The sequence below is a fragment of the Pseudopipra pipra genome, chromosome 5, assembly GCF_036250125.1.
Source record: "Pseudopipra pipra isolate bDixPip1 chromosome 5, bDixPip1.hap1, whole genome shotgun sequence".
Taxonomy (NCBI): Eukaryota; Metazoa; Chordata; class Aves; order Passeriformes; family Pipridae; genus Pseudopipra; species Pseudopipra pipra.
In genome coordinates this window covers 74519890-74542915 of record NC_087553.1, presented here as the reverse complement: position 1 = coordinate 74542915, position 23026 = coordinate 74519890, and the positions used below count along the sequence as shown (strand labels likewise).

The following is a 23026-nucleotide window of genomic DNA, read 5'->3' as shown; positions in this document are numbered from 1 at the left end:
AATCAGAGACCACACCGCCCCCGGCGCTGACCAATAGCGCCTCACTTCCGGGTTGGGGCGGGGACGAGGAGGTTTCCCGCGGGGCCCCGCGGTGACGTCACGTCGCAGTGTGTGACGTCACTACGGAGCGCGGGTGGGTTGGAAAAGCCGGGAACGATCCCGTGGGGTGGGAATGAGGGAAAAGGGGGGAAATCTGGGGGGTCCCCACCCTGAGGGAACCGCTCGATCCCGGGATTCCCGCGGGGATGAAGGGAATTAGCGCTTTCCCTGAGGGAAAAGGGAATTTCTCCCGTTTTTTTGGAGGGAAAAGGGAATTTAGTTTTTTTCCTTTTTTTTTTTTTTTTTTCAGGGAATAGGGAATTACAGCTTTTCCTGGAGGAGACGCTGGTGTCTGGTTGTCCACAGGGAGAAAGAGATTGTTAATTTTCCAGAAGAAAGAAGGAAAATTCCTGTTTTCCCAAGGAAAGCGAAATCCTGGATTTCCAACTATTTTTTGTTTTTTCTAAGAGGAAGAGGGAATTTTCTAGTTTTCCTAAAGGGAATGGGGATGTCTGTGTTTCCAGAGGGGGAGAGGCTGCTTTCTAATTCTCCCGAGGGAAGATTAAATTCCTGTTTTTCCTGAGGGAGGCGCCGATTCCAGGTTTCCCAGGTGGAAAAGGAGAATCCTGTTTTTCCCGAGGGAGTGGCTATTTCCTTGTTTTTCCAAGGGGAAAAGGAAGTTTCTGGTTTTTGAAAATTCCAGGTTTTTCTGAAGGAAAAGGAAATTTCTCCTTTTCCCGAAGGATGGTCCATTTTTCTGACAACTCCTGAGGGAAGAACAGGAATTACAGATTTTCTGGAGGAAGAGGCAGGTTCCTGGTTTTCCTGAGTGAAAAGGAATTGCCTGGTTTTCCTGGGGAAAAAAGAGGAATACGTGTTTTTCCTGAGGAGGAGGCGGGTTCCTGGTTTTCCTGAGGAAAAGGGAATTTCTGGTTTTCTGGAGGGAAAGTTTGGTTTCCATTTTTCCTGCTGGAAAAGGAAATTTTTCCTGAGGAAGAGGCCCCTTCCTGGTTTTCATGAGGGAAAAGAACTTCCTTCTCCCATGGAAAATTAACTTTGTTTTTCCAGTGGGAAAAAAACATTTCTTTTTTTTCCAGTGGGAAAAGGAAATTTCTGGCAGAAATTGGTTCCTGGTTTCCCTAAGGAAAAAGGGAATTTCTTTTTTCCTAAAAGATAGAGCAGTTCCTTCTTTTCCTGAGGGAGAGGCTGGATTCTGCTTTTCCAGAGGGAAAATTTAATTTCCTGCTTTTCCAGAGGGAACCTTTGGTTCCTGTATTTCCCAAGGGAAAAGGAATCTCCAGGTTTTCCCAAGGGGAAAGGCAATTTCTGTTTTTCCTGAGGAAAAGCCCAAATCCTGATTTTCCCAAGGAAAAGTAAATCTTACTCTCTGGAAGGAGAGACCACTTCCCAGTTTTCCCAAAGGAAGAGGAAATTTCTGGTTTACCAAGGGATTGGCTGGTTCCTGGATTTCATGAAGGGAGAAGAAATTCCTGGTTTTCCTGAAGAAATCTGGTTTTCCGGAAGGAAGAGGAAATTTCAGGTTATCCTGAGGGAAAAGGAAAATTTTAATTATCTTGAGAGAGAAGGAAATTTCTCGTTGTCCTGAGGGAAAAGGGAATTTTTAATTATCCTGAGGGAAAAGGAAAATTTTACTTATTCTGAGGGAGAAGGAAAATTTTACTTATCCTAAGAGAGAAGGAAACTTTTAATTATCCTGAGGGAGGAGGAAACTTCTGGTTATCCTGAGGGAAAAGGGAATTTTTAATTATCCTGAGGGAAAAGGTAATTTTTAATTATCCTGAGGGAAAAGGAAAATTTTACTTATTCTGAGGGAGAAGGAAACTTTTTCCTACCCTGAGGGAGAAGGAAAATTTTACTTATCCTGAGGGAAAAGGAAAGTTTTAATTATCCTGAGGGAGAAGGAAAATTTTAATTACCCTGAGGGAGAAGGAAAATTTTACTTATCCTGAGGGAAAAGGAAAGTTTTAATTATCCTGAGGGTGAAGGAAATTCCTGGTTATCCTAAGGGAGGAGGAAACTTCTGGTTACCCTGAGGGAAAAGGGAATTTTTATTTATCCTGAGGGAAAAGGGAATTTTTATTTATCCTGAGGGAAAAGGGAATTTTTATTTATCCTGAGGGAAAAGGAAAGTTTTAATTATCCTGAGGGAGAAGGAAATTCCTGGTTATCCTAAGGGAGGAGGAAACTTCTGGTTACCCTGAGGGAAAAGGGAATTTTTATTTATCCTGAGGGAAAAGGGAATTTTTAGTTATCCTGAGGAAAAAGGGAATTTTTAGTTATCCTGAGGGAAAAGGGAATTTTTAGTTATCCTGAGGGAAAATGGAATTTTTAGTTATCCTGAGGGAAAATGGAATTTTTAGTTATCCTGAGGGAAAATGGAATTTTTAGTTATCCTGAGGGAAAAGGGAATTTTTATTTATCCTGAGGGAAAAGGAAAATTTTACTTATCCTGAGGGAGAAGGAAACTTTTAATTATCCTGAGGGAGGAGGAAACTTCTGGTTATCCTGAGGGAAAAGGGAATTTTTAATTATCCTGAGGGAGAAGGAAAATTTTAATTACCCTGAGGGAGAAGGAAAATTTTACTTATCCTGAGGGAAAAGGAAAGTTTTAATTATCCTGAGGGTGAAGGAAATTCCTGGTTATCCTAAGGGAGGAGGAAACTTCTGGTTACCCTGAGGGAAAAGGGAATTTTTAGTTATCCTGAGGGAAAAGGGAATTTTTAGTTATCCTGAGGAAAAAGGGAATTTTTATTTATCCTGAGGGAAAAGGGAATTTTTAGTTATCCTGAGGGAAAATGGAATTTTTAGTTATCCTGAGGGAAAATGGAATTTTTAGTTATCCTGAGGGAAAATGGAATTTTTAGTTATCCTGAGGGAAAATGGAATTTTTAGTTATCCTGAGGGAAAATGGAATTTTTAGTTATCCTGAGGGAAAAGGGAATTTTTAGTTATCCTGAGGGAAAAGGGAATTTTTAGTTATCCTGAGGGAAAAGGAAATTTTTAGTTATCCTGAGGGAAAAGGGAATTTTTAGTTATCCTGAGAGAAAAGGGAATTTTTAGTTATCCTGAGGGAAAAGGGAATTTTTAGTTATCCTGAGGGAAAAGGGAATTTTAATTATCCTGAGGGAGAAGGAAAATTTTACTTATACTGAGGGAGAAGGAAAATTTTACTTATCCTGAGGGAAAAGGAAAGTTTTAATTATCCTGAGGGAGAAGGAAATTCCTGGTTCTCCTGAGGGAGGAGGAAACTTCTGGTTACCCTGAGGGAAAAGGGAATTTTTATTTATCCTGAGGGAAAAGGGAATTTTTATTTATCCTGAGGGAAAAGGTAATTTTTAATTATCCTGAGGGAAAAGGGAATTTTTAATTATCCTGAGGGAAAAGGAAACTTTTAATTATCCTGAGGGAGAAGGAAATTCCTGGTTCTCCTGAGGGAGGAGGAAACTTCTGGTTACCCTGAGGGAAAAGGGAATTTTTAATTATCCTGAGGGAAAAGGGAATTTTTAATTATCCTGAGGGAAAAGGGAATTTTTAATTATCCTGAGGGAAAAGGAAAATTTTAATTATCCTGAGGGAAAAGGAAAATTTTAATTATCCTGAGGGAGAAAGAAACTTTTAATTACCCTGAGGGAGAAGGAAAATTTTACTTATCCTAGGGGAGAAGGAAACTTTTAATTATCCTGAGGGAGTAGGAAACTTCTGGTTACCCTGAGGGAAAAGGGAATTTCTATTTATCCTGAGGGAAAAGGGAATTTTTAGTTATCCTGAGAGAAAAGGGAATTTTTACTTGTCCTGAGGGAAAAGGAAAATTTTAATTATCCTGAGGGAGAAAGAAACTTTTAATTACCCTGAGTGAGAAGGAGATTCCCGCTCATCCTGAGGGAGACGCCATTTTGTGGACTTCCTTGGGAGAAAGGAACTCCCCGTTTTCCAGGAGATTCCTGGAGGCAGAGGCTAAATCCTGCTTTCCCTGAGGGAAAACCTCATTCCCGCTCATCCCAACCCCCAGAACATCCCTCCCTTTCCCCCTCTAATCCCGATTTTCCCCCTCTTTTCCCCCAGCGCCGGCTCCATGGCGGAGCGGCAGAGGCCGCGGCGGCTCCTGCGGCTGGTGCAGGAGGGGAGGCTGCATCTCCTGAGGGACGAGCTGCATCCAGAGGACATTCCAGAGGCAAGGAGCCGGCGCTGGGGCCGCCTGGGGGACACCCTGCTGCACCACGCGGCGCGGCTGGGACACAGGGACGTGCTGGAATTCCTGGTGCGGGAGCTCGGCATGGACGTGGAGGTGGCCAACGGGGACTACAAGAGGCCCATCCATGAGGCGGCTTCCATGGGGCACGGGGAGTGCGTGTCCTTCCTCCTGGAGTGGGGGGCCAGCGTGGACTGCCTGAAGAAGGGCGACTGGTGGGTCTGGGATTCTGAGGCGCCGGGATTTCCGGGGTGGGGAAGGTGGAATCGTGGGATGGTTTGGGTGGGAAGGGACCTTAAAGGGATCCTGAACCTCCAGTTCCGACCCCGACGCCTTTCACTATCCCAGGTTGCTCCAGCCTGGCCTTGGACACTCCCAGGGATCCAGGGGCAGCCACAGCTTCTCTGGGAGATTCATTCCAGCCCCTCCCCACCCTCCCAGCCAGCAATTCCTTCCCAATATCCCATCTGCCCTCTGGCAGTGGGAAGCCATTCCCTGTGTCCTGTCCCTCCAGGCCTTGTCCCCAATCCCTCTCCAGCTCTCCTGGAGCCCCTTTAGGCCCTGCCAGGGGCTCTCAGCTCTCCCTGGAGCCTTCTCTTCTCCAGGTGAACATTCCCAGCTCTCCCAGCCTGGCTCCAGAGCAGAGGGAATGCAGCCCTTGCAGCGTCTCTGGATTTGCTCCAGCAGCTCCACATCCTGCTGTTGAGGACCCCAGACCTGAATTCCATGTGGGATCTCACCTGAGAAGGGCAAAGAGGGGAAATCCCTCCCTCTCCTGCTGCCCACACTGTGGGATCAGCCCAGGATCCAGTGTCTTTTTGGGATAAATTCCAGCTTTATCACTTATTTCCCCCTGTTTCTCCTAAAAGTTATGAATTATTGCTCCCAAATCCAAGCCCGGGAAGCTCCTTTAGAGCTGAACTGACGCAATTCCAAAGGCAGCATTCCAGTGTTGGGAATTGAGGCTGTGCCAGCCTGGATCTGACATCAGGGGGAGCAGAGGGAGGCCGAGATTCCATGAGCTGCCCGTGCCTGGATTTGTGTCACAGGCCCACAGTGCCCTCCCGTCCATCCATGGATTTAAAAACCGGGATCTGGGTGCTCCCTAACCTTTGGAAAAAGCCTCAGTGCTCCGAGGGGTTGTGTGGAAAAGGAGCTGCACTCTGTATTCCCTGCATGGAAAAGCAGTGCTGTAAAATCCCCTGGATCCCTGTGCACCTGGATCCAGGTGGGACATCAGGTCTGTTCCTCCCTGTCTCCCAGATTATCCCATTGATTCGAGTCCTGGATTTTCTTTCCAGGACTCCCCTCATGATGGCCTGCACCAGGAAAAACCTGGAGGTGATCCGATCCCTGGTGGAGCACGGAGCCAACCCGCTGCTGAGGAATAAGGATGGCTGGAATTGCTTCCACATTGCCAGCAGGGAGGGGCATCCCGAGGTGCTCCGGTACCTCCTGGATGTGTCCCCAGGGATCTGGGACACCGAGAGCACCACCAGGAGGACACCCCTGCACACAGCAGGTAAAGGGGGGACCCCTTGGAAGCAGCTGGGTTGGCAGAGGGAGAATGGGAAAGGGATGTTGTTCCTGGGAGAAGGGATGTTGTTCCAGGGAAAAAAGGGATGTTGTTCCAGCTTGTGTGGATTTTGGAGAAGCAAAACCACAGGGAAACAGTGGTGGATCCTTCCCAGGAGATCCTCCGCTGGCTTTGGCCTCCTTGGAATGAGGTGTCCACCTCTGCCTCCTTGTCATGGATATATCCAAGCTCCCACATCTTGGAATACCTCCCAATACTCTTATCCTTGCTGGAGTGTAAAGCTGTGAATTGCCCTTGGGAAAATCCAAGGATTTACCTGTCGATGGCACTGGGAAGCCATTCCCTGTGTCCTGTCCCTCCAGGCCTTGTCCCCAATCCCTCTCCAGCTCTCCTGGAGCCCCTTTAGGCCCTGCCAGGGGCTCTCAGCTCTCCCTGGAGCCTTCTCTTCTCCAGGGGAACATTCCCAGCTCTCCCAGCCTGGTTCCAGAGCAGAGGGGCTCCAGAATCATGGAATCCCAGGATTGTCTGGGTGGGAAGGGACCTTAAAGACCTCCAGTGCCACCTTCCACTATCCCAGGTTGCTCCATCCTGGCCTTAGACACTCCCAGGGATCCAGAGTCAGCCACAGCTTCTCTGGGAGATTCATTCCAGCCCCTCCCCACCCTCCCAGACAGCAATTCCTTCCCAATATCCCATCTAACCCTCTGGCACTAGGAAGCCATTCCCTGTGTGCTGTCCCTCCCTGCCTTGTCCCCAGTCCCTCTCCAGCTCTCCTGGAGCCCCTTTAGGCCCTGCCAGGGGCTCTCAGCTCTCCTCTGATCAGTTATAGTGTCCTCAGGGGCCTCAAGCTGCTCCAGGGGAGGTCTAAGTTGGATATTGGGAAAATTCCTTCCTGGAAAGGGCGGTTAAACATCGGAAGGGGCTGCCCAGGGCAGTGGTGGAGTCCCCACCCCTGGAGGGATTTCGGATCCCTGTGGATGTGGCACCTGGGGACGTGGATTCGTGGTGGCCGTGGCAGTGCTGGGGGACAGCTGGGACTCTGTCATCTCAGAGCTCTTTTCCAACCCAAATGATTCCACAATTCCAGTCACGGATTCGAGGTTTTGCCGTTCTCACCTCGCTCCCAAGAAGGAATTATCCCAGGGTGAGATATCCAGAGTTCCCTTCTGCGAAGGGGAGGGATCATCCCTGCTGGGAATACACAGGAGCTGCTGGAGTTGGAGCCCACCACGCCCAATTCCCATTCCCTGCCCTTTTCCTTGCTTTCAAAGGATATATAAAGGATATCTAAAAGGAAATATCCAGAGAGGGACGTGGTCGAGGGATCCACAACCACCCCCAGGTTTGTGGGGAGCAGAAGGACACAATCCCCATCCCAAGTGGGATTTGGCTGCATATTCCAACATCTCCACAGGAGAGATGACCTTTGGCTGCTCCAAACTCCTTTCCCAAAGAATTTAGTAGGGATTGACCCTCTGGAAAGACCCGAGGTGTTGTGAGCCCCCCCCTTGCTGTGCTGTAATTAATCTGTTGGATGTGCTGCTCCTTTCCCGTCATTCCCATTCCTTTTCCAGCCCTTGCTCCGTCACACTCTGCTCCATCAGCACTGACAATTCCAGCCCTTGGGCACCAACTGCACCTGGGAAGTCCTTGTGCCTGACCTGGGAATGAAAAAACAAGGGAATGAGGGTTTTTTTTCAGGCTTTGCCCGAGTGGGAAACGCCGGATCCTGATTTTTTTTTGGGTGTGTGTTTTCCTATCCCGGCCCCATCCCGGGTTTTGTGTTTCCCTGGAGCTGGCAGCTCCCTCTCAGAGAGCTGGGTGTTGGGGTGGGATTTGGGGAAAGGCTCAGGAGCAGGGTGAGGATTATCCTGTGGGAAAAGAGGGATTTTTGATGTGGAGCTGGAAGTCTCCTCCCTCCTAGCACTTGGGATATGGGAATACAGACAACACTGGGATACAGCACCCAGTTCTCCTGCTCCAAAGAGGTGTCTCCTCCTCTGGGTTGTCTCCTCTGTCTGACTTCCCTGTGGAAAAGCCACATATCCATGATTTTGGGTTGATTCCTGGTCTTTTGCTGATCCAGGTGTGGGAGCGACTGGGAAGTGGGAATGGCTGGAGCTGCTTAAACCACCACTTCCCCCAGTAGAACTTAAACCAGGATGATTCCAGAGGCAGCTGCTCCAGGAGGTACCAATATCCCCATTTCCCAGTGGAAATCCACAGGGGTGGAGGGGCTGGAGCTGCCAGGGGCAATCCCATCAAGACAAACTCCCCTATCCATGAGTTCCCATCCCAAGGGGGTGGATCTGAGCTCACTGACCCGTGGCCAGCCCAGCTGGCTCCCTGGCACACTTCTCCTTGGATCATTTTCCTCCCCTGGGCTTGGTTCCTTAAGCTTTTGCTGCTTCCTGTATCCGTAGCCTGAGGGAAGAGAGCTGGGAAGGTGGAATGAGAGGAGGTGGAATTGGGCAGGATCTGAGTTGTGGCAGCTTTTCCTGCTGCTGGTAAAGGATGGAGTTTTTTTTAAATTGGATTTTTTTTTTAAAGCCAATCCGTTCGAAAATCCCCCCCAAAATTCCCAGCCTGTGTTTCCATCAGCTCGGGGCTCAGAAGAGCCAAAATCTGGGAGGATGGGATTGGGATTTCAAGGAGCCATCTGAAGGTTGTTCCTGGTAACACACATTTCCCAGGGGCCCTTTTCCCATCTCCTGATGGCGCTTCCTTTGATATTATTATTATTGTTTTCCTTAATATATTCCATTTGTTTTACAAAATGACCTGCAGGGAAAACCAACAACAACAACAAAAAAAAAGGCTGTGTGATGGGAGATGTTTAAAAAATGGGAATGAACCGGGAATATTTCAGGGCAGGGTGTTCAAATCCTCCCCCGCTGTTGTTGTTTTTCCCTCTGAGCCGGTGCCTGGGTGAGGATCCTTCCTTAGGATGATGGGATGGGAGTGGCTGAGGAGGGGTGGAAATGCCACCCCAGCTCTTCCCCCAGCTCCCTGCTTTGTGTCCCTTCTGCTTCTCCCTGGATTTCCCATCGGGAATCGGCAAATCCTTGGGAGAAAAGGCTCCTTGTGCCGGTTTAATTCGGTTTAATCTCCTGCAGGTAGAGCCAAACGGCGCCTGTGTCGTATCTTTTCCCTGCTTCATCTCCCGTTTTCCTGGGAGATCAAGGAAAGGAAAGGCTTTTTTAATTTAAAACCTCCCAATTCCCAGCCTCTTGGAGCCCTTTCCCTGATCCACGACCAGAAGGATCAGAACCCTGATCACCGGTGGGGGGGGGGGGGGTGCCGTGTATTCCCACGACTGATCCGTGTATTCCCTCTCTCTCTCCCAGCCATGCACGGCTGTTCCCAGGTCGTGGAGCTGCTCCTGGAGCGGTAAGCAGGCTCTTCCCAGCTTTTTCCTCCCCCTCCTCCCGCCCTCTGCCGGGCTGGGGGGGACACAAAGGCCGCTTGTGCCGCTTCCCTCGGGGAAGCAGCTGCCATCCCGGCGCTCTCTCCCCGCGCTCCAGGTTTTTCCCAGCTGGCTGGGGGAGGACAAGGGCTCTCCCTGGCTGTGCTGCCACGGCTGTGACACAACCCCCGGTTATGTAACCCGGCCTTTCTTTTCCCTGCTGATTCATTCCCGATGGGCAACAACAACGCGGCGGATTTCTGGCGGCTCAGTGCCGGGGGTGCAGCTTTGCTAGGCTGGGCTTATCTTTTGTTTTTGGGCCGTGGAGTGGCTTTAAATCAGCCCAGTCATGCCTGACGCTGTTCCCTTTCCCTGGGAATTGCAGCTAAGCCCAGCCTTGTTAATACCAGCCCTGTGGTTTGAGCCAGGCTTAATTCAGCTTTAATTCAGTTTTTTCTCTTCTCAGTGAGATTTGTGGACTCTGATTCTTCCCACATCATTACACGAGGATCCAGGTTTTTTCCCTGCTTCCAGGGCATACCTTGCCCCTCCTGGAGACCCTCTGGGCACAGGGAAAGGGAATTATAAATGATCTGCAGAAGCCTGGCTTGCCCAAATCTCTGACCCCAAAAAAACCCCCCCAGGCCCTAAAACACCGAGACAGGTTTATCCAGCAGGGTTTATATGTTCCATTTTTGATCCCAGTGTTGATGGCCTCTTTCCATGAGGATTTGATTGCTGCCAACAGCTCTGTCCTGGCTTTTTTTCTCCTCTCCCAGGTGCCACTACAGTCCTGACAGCAGGGACAAGTGTGGAGTCACTCCCTTCATGGATGCAATCCAGAACGGGCACCTCGACATCGCCCGGATGCTCCTGGAAAAACACCAGGTTGGTGCCCAAAAAAACCCTCTCCTGCCCCCTCCAGGAGCTGCCAGGACAGGGAAGAAGGAAAATTTGTGTCATAAAGAAGAAAATTCCCAGATTGTAAAGAAAAGGAATTATATAAAAAGGGAGATTCCCCTTGGAGGTGAGCAAGGTCACCAGGACTCGGATCCAGGTGAAGATCTCACCCTGGGGCAGGAATCGTGGAATCCTGGGATGGTTTGGGTTGGAGGGACCTTAAAGATCATCCAGGTCCAACCCCAACACTTCCCACTCTCCCAGGTTGCTCCATCCTGGTTTTGGGCACTTCCAGGGATCCAGGGGCAGCCACAGCTCCTCTGGGCACCAAGCTTTGCCCCTTGGGTGCTGCCCAGCACAGAGAGAAGGGGCCAGAGGTTGCCTGAAATCCCTGTTGGGATCTCCAGATGTCCAAGCCCAGGAGATCTTGAAAGGCTTCTCTGAAGCCTTTTGGGCTTTGCTGGGTCTCAAAATGACTAAAACCCATGTTTATTGTCTTGACATGTCCCCCAGCACTGCTCAGGCACTGAGAGAAATATAAATCCATGGAATCTCTGCTCCTGGCAGGGAAGGAACTCCTGCACTGGGCAGAGCCAGGGATCAAATCCTCTCTGTGCAAACAGGGAGAACAAACAGGCCCCAGTTCCTCTGGATTTGTCACCAGAGGGAAAAAACAGTTTGAGGGTCAATTCTTAGAGGTGAGGAACAAACACCCCTGAGCTGGGAGAGATGGGAGATCATGGAATGGTTTGGGATGGAAGGGACCCTAAGGATCATCCAGGTCCAACCCCAACACTTCCCACTCTCCCAGGCTGCTCCATCCTGGCCTTGGAGACTTCCAGGGATCCAGGGGCAGCCACAGCTTCTCTGGGAGATTCATTCCAGCCCCTCCCCACCCCCCCAGCCTGCATTATTTATTGATCATTTATTGATGGCAGGAGCCAGCCCCCTGCATTATTTATTGATCATTTATTGATTGCTGAGCCATCTGAGCCAGCTGGGGCCCCCTCAGGGCTCATTCCCACGTGATTGGGATGTTCCCTGACGGTTTCAGTCTCACATTTCGGGCTCTGAAGGTGGGAGAGTTGGTTTAATTCCCTCAATTAACCTTGGGCGTGGAGCAGCACTGGGATCACTGGAAGGGTTGGTGCCTCCTGGGTTTTATAAAGCCTTAAGTCACCACCAGCCCTCAGGAAATTGGGTGATATCCTTGGGGATGAGTGCACTGTGTGTTAATTCCATGACTTTCCATAATTCCAGGCCTGTCCCACAGCCATGGATCTCCTGGGAGCTCAGCTCTGAGTGCCCTGTGTATTAATTCCATTACTTTCCATAATTCCAGGCCTGTCCCACAGCCATGGATGCCCTGGGAGCTCAGACTCTGACTTCCCTGTGTGTTAATTCCATGACTTTCCATAATTCCAGGCCTGTCCCACAGCCATGGATGCCCTGGGAGCTCAGCTCTGAGTGCCCTGTGTATTAATTCCATGACTTTCCTTAATTCCAGGTGTATCCCACAGCCATGGATGCCCTGGGAGCTCAGCTCTGAGTGCTTTATGTATTAATTCCATGACTTTCCATAATTCCAGGCCTGTCCCACAGCCATGGATGCCCTGGGAGCTCAGACTCTGACTTCCCTGTGTGTTAATTCCATGACTTTCCATAATTCCAGGCCTGTCCCACAGCCATGGATGCCCTGGGAGCTCAGGCCACAAGTGCCCTGTGTATTAATTCCATGACTTTCCATAATTCCAGGCCTGTCCCACAGCCATGGATGCCCTGGGAGCTCAGCTCTGAGTGCCCTGTGTATCACTTCCATGACTTTCCTTAATTCCAGCCCTATCCCACAGCCATGGATGCCCTGGGAGCTCAGCTCTGAGTTCCCTGTGTGTTAATTCCATGACTTTCCTTAATTCCAGGCCTGTCCCACAGCCATGGATGCCTTGGGAGCTCAGGCCACAAGTGCCCTGTGTATTAATTCCATGACTTTCCATAATTCCAGCCCTATCCCACAGCCATGGATCTCCTGGGAGCTCAGCTCTGAGTGCCCTGTGTATTAATTCCATGACTTTCCATAATTCCAGGCCTGTCCCACAGCCATGGATGCCCTGGGAGCTCAGGCTCTGAGTTCCCTATGTATTAATTCCATGACTTTCCGTAATTCCAGGCCTGTCCCACAGCCATGGATGCCCTGGGAGCTCAGGCCCTGCACAGGGCAGCTGTGACAGCCCAGGATGGATCCATCCAGTTCCTGGTGGCCGAGCTGGGGGTGGATGTCAATGGAAGAGCCACTTCCCTGCGGATCCCGGCCCTGCACTACGCGGCCAAGGTTGGTCCCTGTTCCCAGAATCCCTTGGAAAAGGGATCCTTTGCCAGGCACCTCAAACAGCCTGGTTTGGGTGAGGGAGGAGTTGCATTCCGGGCTCATCCTCTTCCCTGTCCACCTGCCCCTGAGCAGTCCCATTCCCTGTTTTCTGGGCAGGGTTAGATGGGATATTGGGAAGGAATTCCTGGCTGGGAGGGTGGGGAGGGGCTGGAATGGATTTCCCAGAGAAGCTGTGGCTGCCCCTGGATCCCTGGAAGTGTCCAAGGCCAGGCTGGAGCAACCTGGGATAGTGGGAGGTGTCCCTGCCCATGGCAGGGGTGGCACTGGAGGTTTTTAAGGTCCCTTCCCACCAGACAATCCTGGGATTCCATGATTCTGGATCCCTCTGCTCTGGAGCCAGGTTGGGAGAGCTGGGAATGTTCCCCTGGAGAAGAGAAGGCTCCAGGGAGAGCTGAGAGCCCCTTGCAGGGCCTAAAGGAGCTCCAGGAGAGCTGGAGAGGGACTGGGGACAAGGGATGGAGGGACAGGACACAGGGAATGGCTTCCCACTGCCAGAGGGCAGGGATGGATGGGATACTGGGAAGGAATTGCTGGCTGGGAGGGTGGGGAGGGGCTGGAATGGATTTCCCAGAGAAGCTGTGGCTGCCCCTGGATCCCTGGAAGTGCCCAAGGCCAGGTTGGAGCAACCTGGGATATCAAAGGATGTTCCTGTTGGACCAGATGACCTTTAGATGTCCCTTCCCAGCTGAGCCATTCCATGATTCCATGATTCCAGCTGTGCAGAGGGTTGCAGGATGTGCCCCGACGTGGGAAGGCAGTGGGAGCTCCCGGAGCTTATCCGTGTCCTTCGCTCCGGAGCTGTTTGGAATTCCAGGCAGTGAGAATCCTTGGAGCTTTCTCCTCCTCCTGCGGGGGAAGCGGGGCCTGATGGGCTGCGAGTCCTGCAAAGCAGATCCCCAAATCCTGCTGGCCAGGATTCCCTCCTGCCTGGAATTGTCACTCCACGCCGTGCTGGCAACCGGCAGCCAGGGATCATCCCAGGAACATCCCTGCCCGGATCCCGGGATTTTAAACCTCCCGGGCTCGAACCTGCAGCGCTCAGAGCCTGGTCTAGACTTGCAGTGGGAATAAAGCAGCATCCCAGTGCCCCCACTCCTATAAAAACCTGCCCTGGGAATGCTGGCAGCGGGATCCAGCCCCACAAAGGAGCCCTTTCTCCCGGCTCCCCTTTCCCTCCTTGCTCCCAGAAAACCCTTCTGGTTGCCAAGGGGACGTTTTTGGGGAATACAATGTGCCTTGGAGAAGATCCCAGCTCCGTCCTGGCTGATTAGGGAAGGGCTGGATGGGATTCTCTCCCTGGCCCGGGCTCGGTGTCACTTTGGATTTACACCATCATTTCTTTGTTGGTTTTTTTTCCCTTCTTTTCCTTCTCTTCCTTTTATCCTTCTTTTCTTTTGGCATTTATTAAACACGGGAAAATCGAATTACGGGGTGGGTTTTTTTCTCAACTCAATTTGCTGCCCAGGCTGTGGCAGCTGAAGCAGTTCCTGGCTCCACGTCTTTGCCATGGAAAAGGGAGTGGAGCCATGGAAAATGCAGCAGGGAAAGGGGAGCCTCGGGGCACGGGGAAGATGCTGTGGAATCCTGTGGGAATGAGGGAAAAGGGGATAAAAAAGAGCTTTCCATTCTCATCCTGCACAACAGAGGCTAATTGATGGCATTGAAGAGTTCCAGGATCAGGCATGTTATTAAGGGAGACAGGATTTATTCATGGAGAGAGGAGAGGGGTGGGGGCTGTGCTGTGTTTTCCCCTGTGGAGTCTGGAATTCCGGGCAGAGGAAGGAGGGAGGACACCGGGGGTCGTGGCTGGCTGTGTCATCTCACAGGGCATCCCAAATCCTGGAGCAATCCTTTGGGAAATCCACAGCCCGCGTGAGCAACAGCTCTTGGAGCTGAAATAACCCCGGGAAGAGCAACTGGGAGTTACAGGGATATGGGATTGAAAGCTGGAAAGGGACTTTGGACAAGGCGTGGAGGGACAGGACACAGGGAATGGCTTCCCAGTGCCAGAGGGCAGGGAGAGATGGGATATGGGGAAGGAAGGGGAGGGGCTGGAATGGATTTCCCAGCGAAACTGTGGCTGCCCCTGGATCCCTGGAAGTGTCCAAGGCCAGGTTGGAGCAACCTGGGATAGTGGAAGGTGTCCCTGGGGTTGGAACTGGGTGGGATTTGAGGTCCCTTCCCACCCAAACCATCCTGGCATTCCATGAAGGTGCCTGGTGGCACCTCTCTGGCCCGTTCCCGTGGGATAACAGCAGTGTTCCTGCTGTGCCAGGGGAATTCCTGCATCGTGGATCCAACCTGCACTTCCACAGGCACCTAACCCCGACTTTCCGTCCGCTCCAAGCTCCAGAGGATCTTGGAGCAGCTGCTGGTATCCTCAGATTTGACCATGACGGGGCAGATCCGTGCCCTCCCAGGTCAGGGATCATCAGAGCTGATCCCGAATTCCCTGTTTCCCTGCAGGAAGGACACGGACACACCATCCTGACGCTGCTGTCCCTCGGCGCCGATCTCCAGGCTCAGGACGGGAAGAGCCGTTCCGGTAAGGAAGGAGCTGCTCCTTCCCCCTCTGCCTGACCCCCAGAGCTTCCATAAGTGCATCCCAACCTCCAGGTCACCCTGGAGCACGCAGGGAGATCCCAAATCCATGGATACCAAAGGCTCTGGGAGCAGCGTGACGTGAAAACAGGGGTTTTGGTTTGTTTTTTCCCCGGTTTTCATTCACTAATTTTCTCCTTGCTGGAATTTCTGGTGCTTCTGGCTCGAGGGCTTTTCCCTTGGGGAAGAGCAGAGATGTTCCCTGGGGGAAGAACAGAGATGCAAACCAGGGCTTTCTCTTTATCCACCTCCTTAATTTTTTCCACGAGACTTTTCCGGAGCTTCGATTCTCCGCCTCGCCGGAATTTGGCTGGAACGAGCCCTCCTGCAGCGGGTTGGGTGGGTGAATCCAGGGACTTCCACGAGCTCCCCAGCCTCGATTTCCCAGCAAACAGCCCAGAAATGGGCTCATGAGCAAATAATAACACAGGGCTGGGACGTAAATAGAGTTGCCATAGCGATGCCGGAGTCGGCATTCCCGGCGGGAGAGGCTCCGGCAGCTCCTGCAGCAGCATCTCTGTCTCGGGAACAAAACCCACAGAAAGGGTTCCAGCCAAAATTGGCAGCTTTTAACCAGTCCTCAGGTTTGGTTAAAAACACCTGGGGACATCTCTCCATCCGTCCCCTCCGGGAGGGAATCCCGGCTCTGCGGAGCTCATCCAGCCCAGGGAGGTTTTCCATGGCTCCTCCTGCCTGTTGGATGCTGTGTCAGTGTCCCTGTGTCCTTGGGAAGCTCCTCATCCCGATTTGGCACCTGCATGGATTATCCATGGGGATCAGGATGCACATTAGGTCAAAGGAAGACAGCTTTTCCAAGGAAGGTGGTGAAACACAGGGATTCCCATCCCTGGGAACGTGAAGGGCAAGTTCAAGGAGTAAATCCCGGCTCTGCTGAGCTCATCCAGCTCTGGGATGTTTTCTGTGGCTGTGTCAGTGTCCCTGTGTCCTCGGGAAGCTCCTCATCCCGATTTGGCATTGCATGGATTATCCATGGGGATCAGGATGCACAGTAGATTAAAGGAAGACAGTTTTTCCAATGAGGGTGGTAAAACACAGGGATTCCCATCCCTGGGAACGTCTAAGGGCAGGTGCAGGGAGTAAATCCCGGCTCTGCTGAGCTCATCCAGCTCTGGGATGTTTTCTGTGGCTGTGTCAGTGTCTCTGTGTCCTTGGGAAGCTCCTCATCCTGATGGATTAGATGGATTCCCATCCCTGAGAACATCCAAGGGCAAGTTCAGGGAGTAAATCCTGGCTCTGCTGAGCTCATCCAGCCCTGGAAGGTTTTCCATGGCTCCAGGTGCTAAGTTTGTGTCCCTGTGTCCTTGGGAAGCTCCTCATCCTGATTTGGCACCTGCCTGGATTATCCATGGGGATCAGGATGCACATTAAAGGAAGACAGCTTTTCCAATGAGAGTGGTGAAACACAGGGATTCCCATCCCTGGGAACATCCAAGGGCAGGTGCAGGGAGTAAATCCTGGCTCTGCTGAGCTCATCCAGCCCTGGAAGGTTTTCCATGGCTCCAGGTGCTGGGTTTGTGTCCCTGTGTCCTTGGGAAGCTCCTCATCCCAATTTGGCATTGCAATGATTATCCATGGGGATCAGGATGCACATTAGGTTAAAGGAAGACAGTTTTTCCAGGGAAGGTGGTGAAACACAGGGATTCCCATCCCTTGGAACGTCCAAGGGCAAGTTCAAGGAGTAAATCCTGGCTCTGTTGAGCTCATCCAGCCCTGGAAGGTTTTCCATGGCTCCAGTTGCTGGGTTTGTGTCCCTGTGTCCTTGGGAAGCTCCTCATCCCGATTTGGCACCTGCCTGGATTATCCATGGGGATCAGGATGCACATTAAAGGAAGAGAGTTTTTCCAATGAGGGTGGTGAAACACAGGGATTCCCATCCCTGGGAACGTCCAAGGGCAGGTGCAGGGAGTAAATCCCAGCTCTGCTGAGCTCATCCAGCCCTGGAAGTTTTTCCATGGCTCCAGTTGCTGGGTTTGTGTCCCTGTGTCCTTGGGAAGCTCCTCATCCTGATTGGCACTGCCTGGATTATCCATGGGGATCAGGATGCACATTAGATCAGATAGAAGGAAGAAATCATTTGCAATGAGGGAGGTGAGACACAAGTTTCCTGGAGAGGAATATCCAGGGAATCCCTAGGAATATCCAAGGGCATGTTCAGGGAGTAAATCCCGGCTCTGCTGAGCTCATCCAGCCCTGGGATGTTTTCTGTGGCTGTGTCAGTGTCTCTGTGTCCTTGGGAAGCTCCTCATCCTGATGGATTAGATGGATTCCCATCCCTGAGAACATCCAAGGGCAGGTTCAGGGAGTAAATCCCGGCTCTGCTGAGCTCATCCAGCCCTGGGATGTTTTCCATGGCTCTGTCTGTGTCCCTGTGTCCTTGGGAAGCTCCTCATCCTGGTTGGCACTGCATGGATTATCCATGGGGATCAGGATGCACATTAGATCAGATAGAAGGAAGAAATTGTTTGCAATGAGGGGGGTGAAACACAAGTTTCCCAGAGAGGAATATCCAAGGAAACCCTGGGAATATCCAAGGGCATGTTCAGGGAGTAAATCCCGGCTCTGCTGAGCTCATCCAGCCCTGGGATGTTTTCCATGGCTCCTTGTGCCTGTTGGGTGTCCCATTCCCTGGCACCTTTGCTGTGTCAGTGTCCCTGTGTCCTCGGGAAGCTCCTCATCCCGATTTGGCATTGCATGGATTATCCATGGGGATCAGGATGCACATTAGATTAAAGGAAGACACCTTTTCCAATGAGGGTGGTAAAACACAGGGATTCCCATCCCTGGGAACGTCTAAGGGCAGGTGCAGGGAGTAAATCCCGGCTCTGCTGAGCTCATCCAGCTCTGGGATGTTTTCTGTGGCTGTGTCAGTGTCTCTGTGTCCTTGGGAAGCTCCTCATCCCGATTTGGCATTGCATGGATTATCCATGGGGATCAGGATGCACATTAGGTCAAAGGAAGACAGTTTTTCCAAGGAAGGTGGTGAAACACTGGGATTCCCATCCCTGCGAACATCCCAGGGCAGGTTGGACGGGCCTTGGGATCAACCTGGGATAGCGGAGGGTGTGGGGATTGGAACTGGATGATCCTTGAGGTCCCTTCCGGGCCGAGCCATTCCCTGATTCCATGACCCCATCCCACATTCCCAGCCCTGCACGCGGCCGTGGCCGGGCAGCAGGCGGAGGCCACGCGGATCCTGCTCCGTGCCGGGCTCCGGGACACTCCGGATGGCTCGGGAACGCTGGCCCAGCAGCTCGCCAGGAAGCCGGAGGTCATCCAGGTGTTCCAGGAATCCCAGGTCACCACGTGAGGCACGAGGAACGGGAGGAGCCCGGTGGATTTTCGGCCGGCGCGGTACGTCGGTGGTCGCGGAACAGCGTTCGGATTTAGGGAAACATCGGTTTAAAGTGGTGGGATTTTCACCCAAAATTGAGGGGAGGAGCCAAGCTTGGCACTTGGGAATGTAATAAATGTAATATTAAATGGGATTGTCTCCAAAAGATCACGGGTGTGATGGGTCTGGGCTTTTCCCCAGGAGGGCGGGGAGGCCCCGGCACAGGTTTTCCAGGGAAGTTGTGGCTGCCCCTGGATCCTTGGAAGTGTCTCCCAGGCCAGGTTGGAGCGACCTGGGATAGTGGGAAGTGTCCCTACCCATGGCAGGGGTTGGAATTGAGATGAGCTTTGAGGTCCCTCCCACCCCAAACCATTCCATGATCGTGTCCCGCTCCTGACCCGTCGTTGGGAATTTACGGCTCTTTCTTCCTTCCCTCCCAAATTCCAGGGCTGAACTTCCTCCTGGTGCAGCTCCCGGAGCATCCAAACAGCTGAGGCTGCAGCTCCCTGCAGGGAAATATCCAAGGAAGATGCCACCTCGTGGGACCTGCCTGGCTCCTGCTGGGACATTCCCACACCGTGGACATCCCGAAGGAGAAGATCCACCCGGAACGTTGGGTTTTACGGCCCTTCATGGACCTGCTCTCCACTAAATTCCTCTAACTGCCATCTCTTTGGACAAGGACAGGGAATCTTCAAGCTGCATCAACCTTTTGGGATCCCAAAGCTGATCCCAAATCTTGCTGGAATCCATAGTGGGACCTCAGCCTTGCAATGACATTGAGGGTCTTTGGATCGGGGTGAAAAAAAAAAAAAGGAGCTGGAATTGCAAATTCCATAGGAACACAGACTGCCCTTGTTTGTGCCTAATGCCAGGAGGGAAAACCAAAGGGATTCTGCTTTTTTGGGGTAGGAGAGGTGGAAAATCAGGCAGGGAGTGAGTTGAGTGGTCTCGTTTCTCCATCTGTGGAGAAGGAGGAAAAATCCTCACCCAGGAGGAAAAAGGAATTATTGCTGAAGGTGCTGGTGGGTGGTGGGAGCTGGATCAGCAGCAAGGGAGTGCTTTTATCCCTATAAAAATCCCAAATCAGTCCATAAATCTGGTCCTGGCTTCCACGCAGTGTGTGCAAATCCCATTCCCAAATCTGTGGTTTGGGTGGGAAAGGACCTTAAGGATCATCCAGTTCCATGGGCAGGGACAACCTTCCAGAATCCCAGGATGCTCCAACCTGGCCTTGGACACTTCCAGGGATCCAGGGGCAGCCACAGCTTCTCTGGGAACACCTGGGCCAGGACAACCAAGTCCCACTGACCCATGTCCCCAAGTGCCACATCCAGGTGTCCTTTAAATCCCTCCAGGGATGGGAATTCCACCACTTCTCCCTTAAATCCCTCCAGGGATGGGGACTCCAACATTCTCCTTAAATCCCTCTAGGGATGGAGACTCCCAACATTCTCCTTAAATCCCTCCAGGGATGGGAATTCCACCACTTTTCCCTTAAATCCCTCCAGGGATGGAACTCCAGCCTTCTCCCTTAAATTCCCCCAGGGATGGGGACTCCCAACACTTCTCCTTAAATCCCTCCAGGGATGGAGACTCCCAACATTCTCCTTAAATCCCTCCAGGGATGGGGACTCCAACATTCTCCCTTAAATCCCCCCAAAAATGGAAACTCCCAACATTCTCCTTAAATCCCTCCAGGGATGGGAATTCCACCACTTCTCCCTTAAATCCCCCCAAAAATGGGGACTCCAACAATCTCCCTTAAATCCCTCCAGGGATGGAGACTCCAACATTCTCCTTAAATCCCTCCAGGGATGAGACTCCACCACTTCTCCCTTAAATCCCTCCAGGGATGGAGACTCCAACATTCTCCCTTAAATCCCCCCAAAAATGGGGACTCCAACCTTCTCCTTAAATCCCTTCAGGGATGGGACTCCACCACTTTTCCTTTAAATCCCTCCAGGGATGGGGACTCCCAACATTCTCCTTAAATCCCTCCAGGGATGGGAACTCCAACCTTCTCCCTTAAATCCCCCCAAAAATGGGAACTCCAACCTTCTCCCTTAAATCCCCCCAAAAATGGGGACTCCAACATTCTCCCTTAAATCCCTCTAGGGTTGGAGACTCCACCACTTCTCCTTAAATCCCTCCAGGGATGGGACTCCAGCCTTCTCCCTTAAATCCCTCCAGGGATGGGACTCCAGCCTTCTCCCTTAAATCCCTCCAGGGATGGAGACTCCAACATTCTCCTCAAATCCCTCCAGGGATGGGGACTCCAACATTCTCCTCAAATCCCTCCAGGGATGGGGACTCCCAACATTCTCCTTAAATCCCTCCAGGGATGGGGACTCCACCACTTCTCCCAGGCTTTCCTCAGGTTGGTGGCCACGTATCCCCTTGGGATGTGCCTTTTCCTACCTCTTGGGAGCTGGTGGTGATTTCCTTACCCATCCTGTTCCCCTCCCCTGTGAGTTCCAAGGATTCACCCTCTGGTTGTCTCCCAGTCCTGATGTCCCTGGTGGACATGATCCAAGAGCTCGAGGACACCACCACGTCTTCTCCTTCCTCATCCAGACCTTCCTGCTCATCCTCACCAACATTCCAGCTGCACACAGACATCCCTTGAGTCCTCCACTCCCATCCCGAGCTGACTTTTCCAACGAGAATTCCTGGAGGTGGCTGGCACAGAGCAATGGCTGTTCCTTCATCCATGGATCTTCCCCATGGATATTGGAAGAGGTAGGAAGCCTTTCCCTGCTGCTTGGCCACCGGAAACGAGGCGTCTCCAACGGATCCATCTCCTCATCCGTCTCTTCCCAGTGTCCAGCTCATTTCCAAGGAGGGATTTGGGAGCGTCACCCGGCTCTCCACCATTCCCAGAGTCCTGGCAGAGGCAGGGAATGCAGCCCTAGGATCAAATTAAGAGGTCTTAAGGTTCCTAATCCACGTCCCCGAGAGCCATAAGCAGCTTTTCCGCCTTTTCCGTGCCCGCTGCGGACGTGCTCCCTCCCCGGGGTGCTGATCCAGGGGGTGTTCCAGCCCCAGCCTGGGGGAATTCCTGGCTCCTGCGGGGAAGGGGGCGGTGGAGGATTTAAAAAAACTCCTCTGAAATGCAGGGAAAAGCTCCAATCTTCTGGAAAACTGAGGGGTTTGGATGTGGGTGGGCGGGATCCGGGTGGGATTTTCCACACCGGGCGTGGTCCTGGGTGAGAGGAAAAGTGGGTTTTGGGGGGGAAAAGGGGGAAAATCCCTAAATCTCCATTTGGGAAGTAGAAACACGCTGGAATTATCACTGATTGTCATTAAAGTGAGGGCCCCTCCTAAACTGAGGGACCCCCCAAATTGAGGAACCCCCCAAACTGAGGAACTCCCTAAACTGAGAGATCCCCCTAAATTGAGGGATCTCCCTAAATTGAGGAACCCCCCCAAATTGAGGGACCCCCCAAATTGAGGGATCCCCTCAGATTGAGGAACCCCCTAAACTGAGGGATCCTCCCAAATTGAGGAACTCCTCTGAATTGAGGGATCCCCCTAAATTGAGGAATCCCCCCAAATTGAAGATCCCCCTAAATTGAGGAATCCCCCCAAATTGAAGATCCCCCTAAATTGAGGAATCCCCCCAAATTGAAGATCCCCCTAAACTGAGGAACCCCCCCAAATTGAGGGATCCTCCCAAATTGAGGAACCCCCCAAATTGAAGATCCCTCTAAATTGAGGATCCCCCTAAATTGAAGGACCTCCCAAATTGAAGAATCCCCCAAATTGAGGGACCCCCCAAATTGAGGAACTCCTCTAAACTGAGGGATCCCCCTAAACTGAGGAACCCCCCAAATTGAGAGATCTCCCCCAAATTGGGGGATCTGCCTAAATTGAGGAACACCCCAAATTGAGGGATCCCCCCAAATTGAGGAACTCCCTAAACTGAGGATCCCCCTAAATTGAGGGACCCCCCAAATTGAGGAACTCCCTAAACTGAGGATCCCCCCAAATTGAGGGATCCCCCAAATTGAGGAACCTCGCAAATTGAGGATCCCCCTAAATTGAGGGACCCCCCTAAATAGAGAACCACCCCCTAAACTGAGGACCCCCCATGAAATAAGGAACTTCCCCAAATTCTGGACCCCTCCTCCCCCCAAACTGAGGTCACTCCCCAGACTAAGACCCCCTAAATTGAGGACCCCCCCGAATTAAGGAACCCCCCCCAAATAGAGGACCCCCCCTAAATTGAGACATCCTCCCCTAAATTCTGGACCCTCCCCCAAAATTGGGGACACCCCCCAGACTAAGAACCCCCTAAACTGAGGAGACCCCCCCTAAATTAAGGAACCCCCCAAATAGAGTGTCCCCCCCAACTGAGGACCCCCCCTAAATTGATGACTCCCCTAAACTGTGGAAACCTCCCCCAAATCGATGACTCCCCCAAATTGAGACACCCCCCAAAATCCTGCCTCCCCCCCCCCAATTAAGGGCCCCCCTCCAGTTGAGACCCCCCCCAAATGGAGGACCCCCCCCCCTTAAATCGAGGAAACCTCCCTCAAATGAATGACCCCCCCCAAAACTGAGACATCCCCCAAAATCCTGGACACTCCCCC

At 51.9% G+C, this 23026-nt stretch overlaps 1 protein-coding gene and 1 long non-coding RNA gene across 7 annotated transcripts; one reads left to right on the top strand and one right to left on the bottom strand.

Moving 5' to 3' along the window:
• Positions 1-58: 58 nt before the first annotated feature.
• Positions 59-19278, top strand: ANKRD16 (ankyrin repeat domain 16). 6 transcript variants are annotated; one of them, XM_064656640.1, is made up of 10 exons: positions 59-133; positions 350-1579; positions 4123-4464; positions 5551-5771; positions 9134-9176; positions 9972-10080; positions 12260-12421; positions 14945-15023; positions 18247-18451; positions 18879-19278. In XM_064656640.1, the coding sequence occupies exons 3-9, from the start codon at positions 4133-4135 to the stop codon at positions 18405-18407; spliced, it is 1107 nt and encodes a 368-aa protein (XP_064512710.1). In that variant the 5' UTR covers positions 59-133; positions 350-1579; positions 4123-4132; the 3' UTR covers positions 18408-18451; positions 18879-19278. The 6 variants fall into 6 exon arrangements, 4 of the variants coding, with proteins under 4 accessions (XP_064512710.1, XP_064512711.1, XP_064512712.1 ...); XM_064656641.1 differs by lacking the exon at positions 350-1579 and having other exon boundaries at positions 104-166; XM_064656642.1 differs by lacking the exon at positions 350-1579 and having other exon boundaries at positions 115-133.
• On the bottom strand, positions 14162-22553 carry LOC135415089 (uncharacterized). Its single transcript, XR_010430968.1, has 2 exons — positions 19990-22553; positions 14162-19837 (listed from the first exon to the last, which is right to left on the bottom strand). It is a non-coding gene; the product is annotated as an uncharacterized LOC135415089 (long non-coding RNA).
• Positions 22554-23026: the final 473 nt, after the last annotated feature.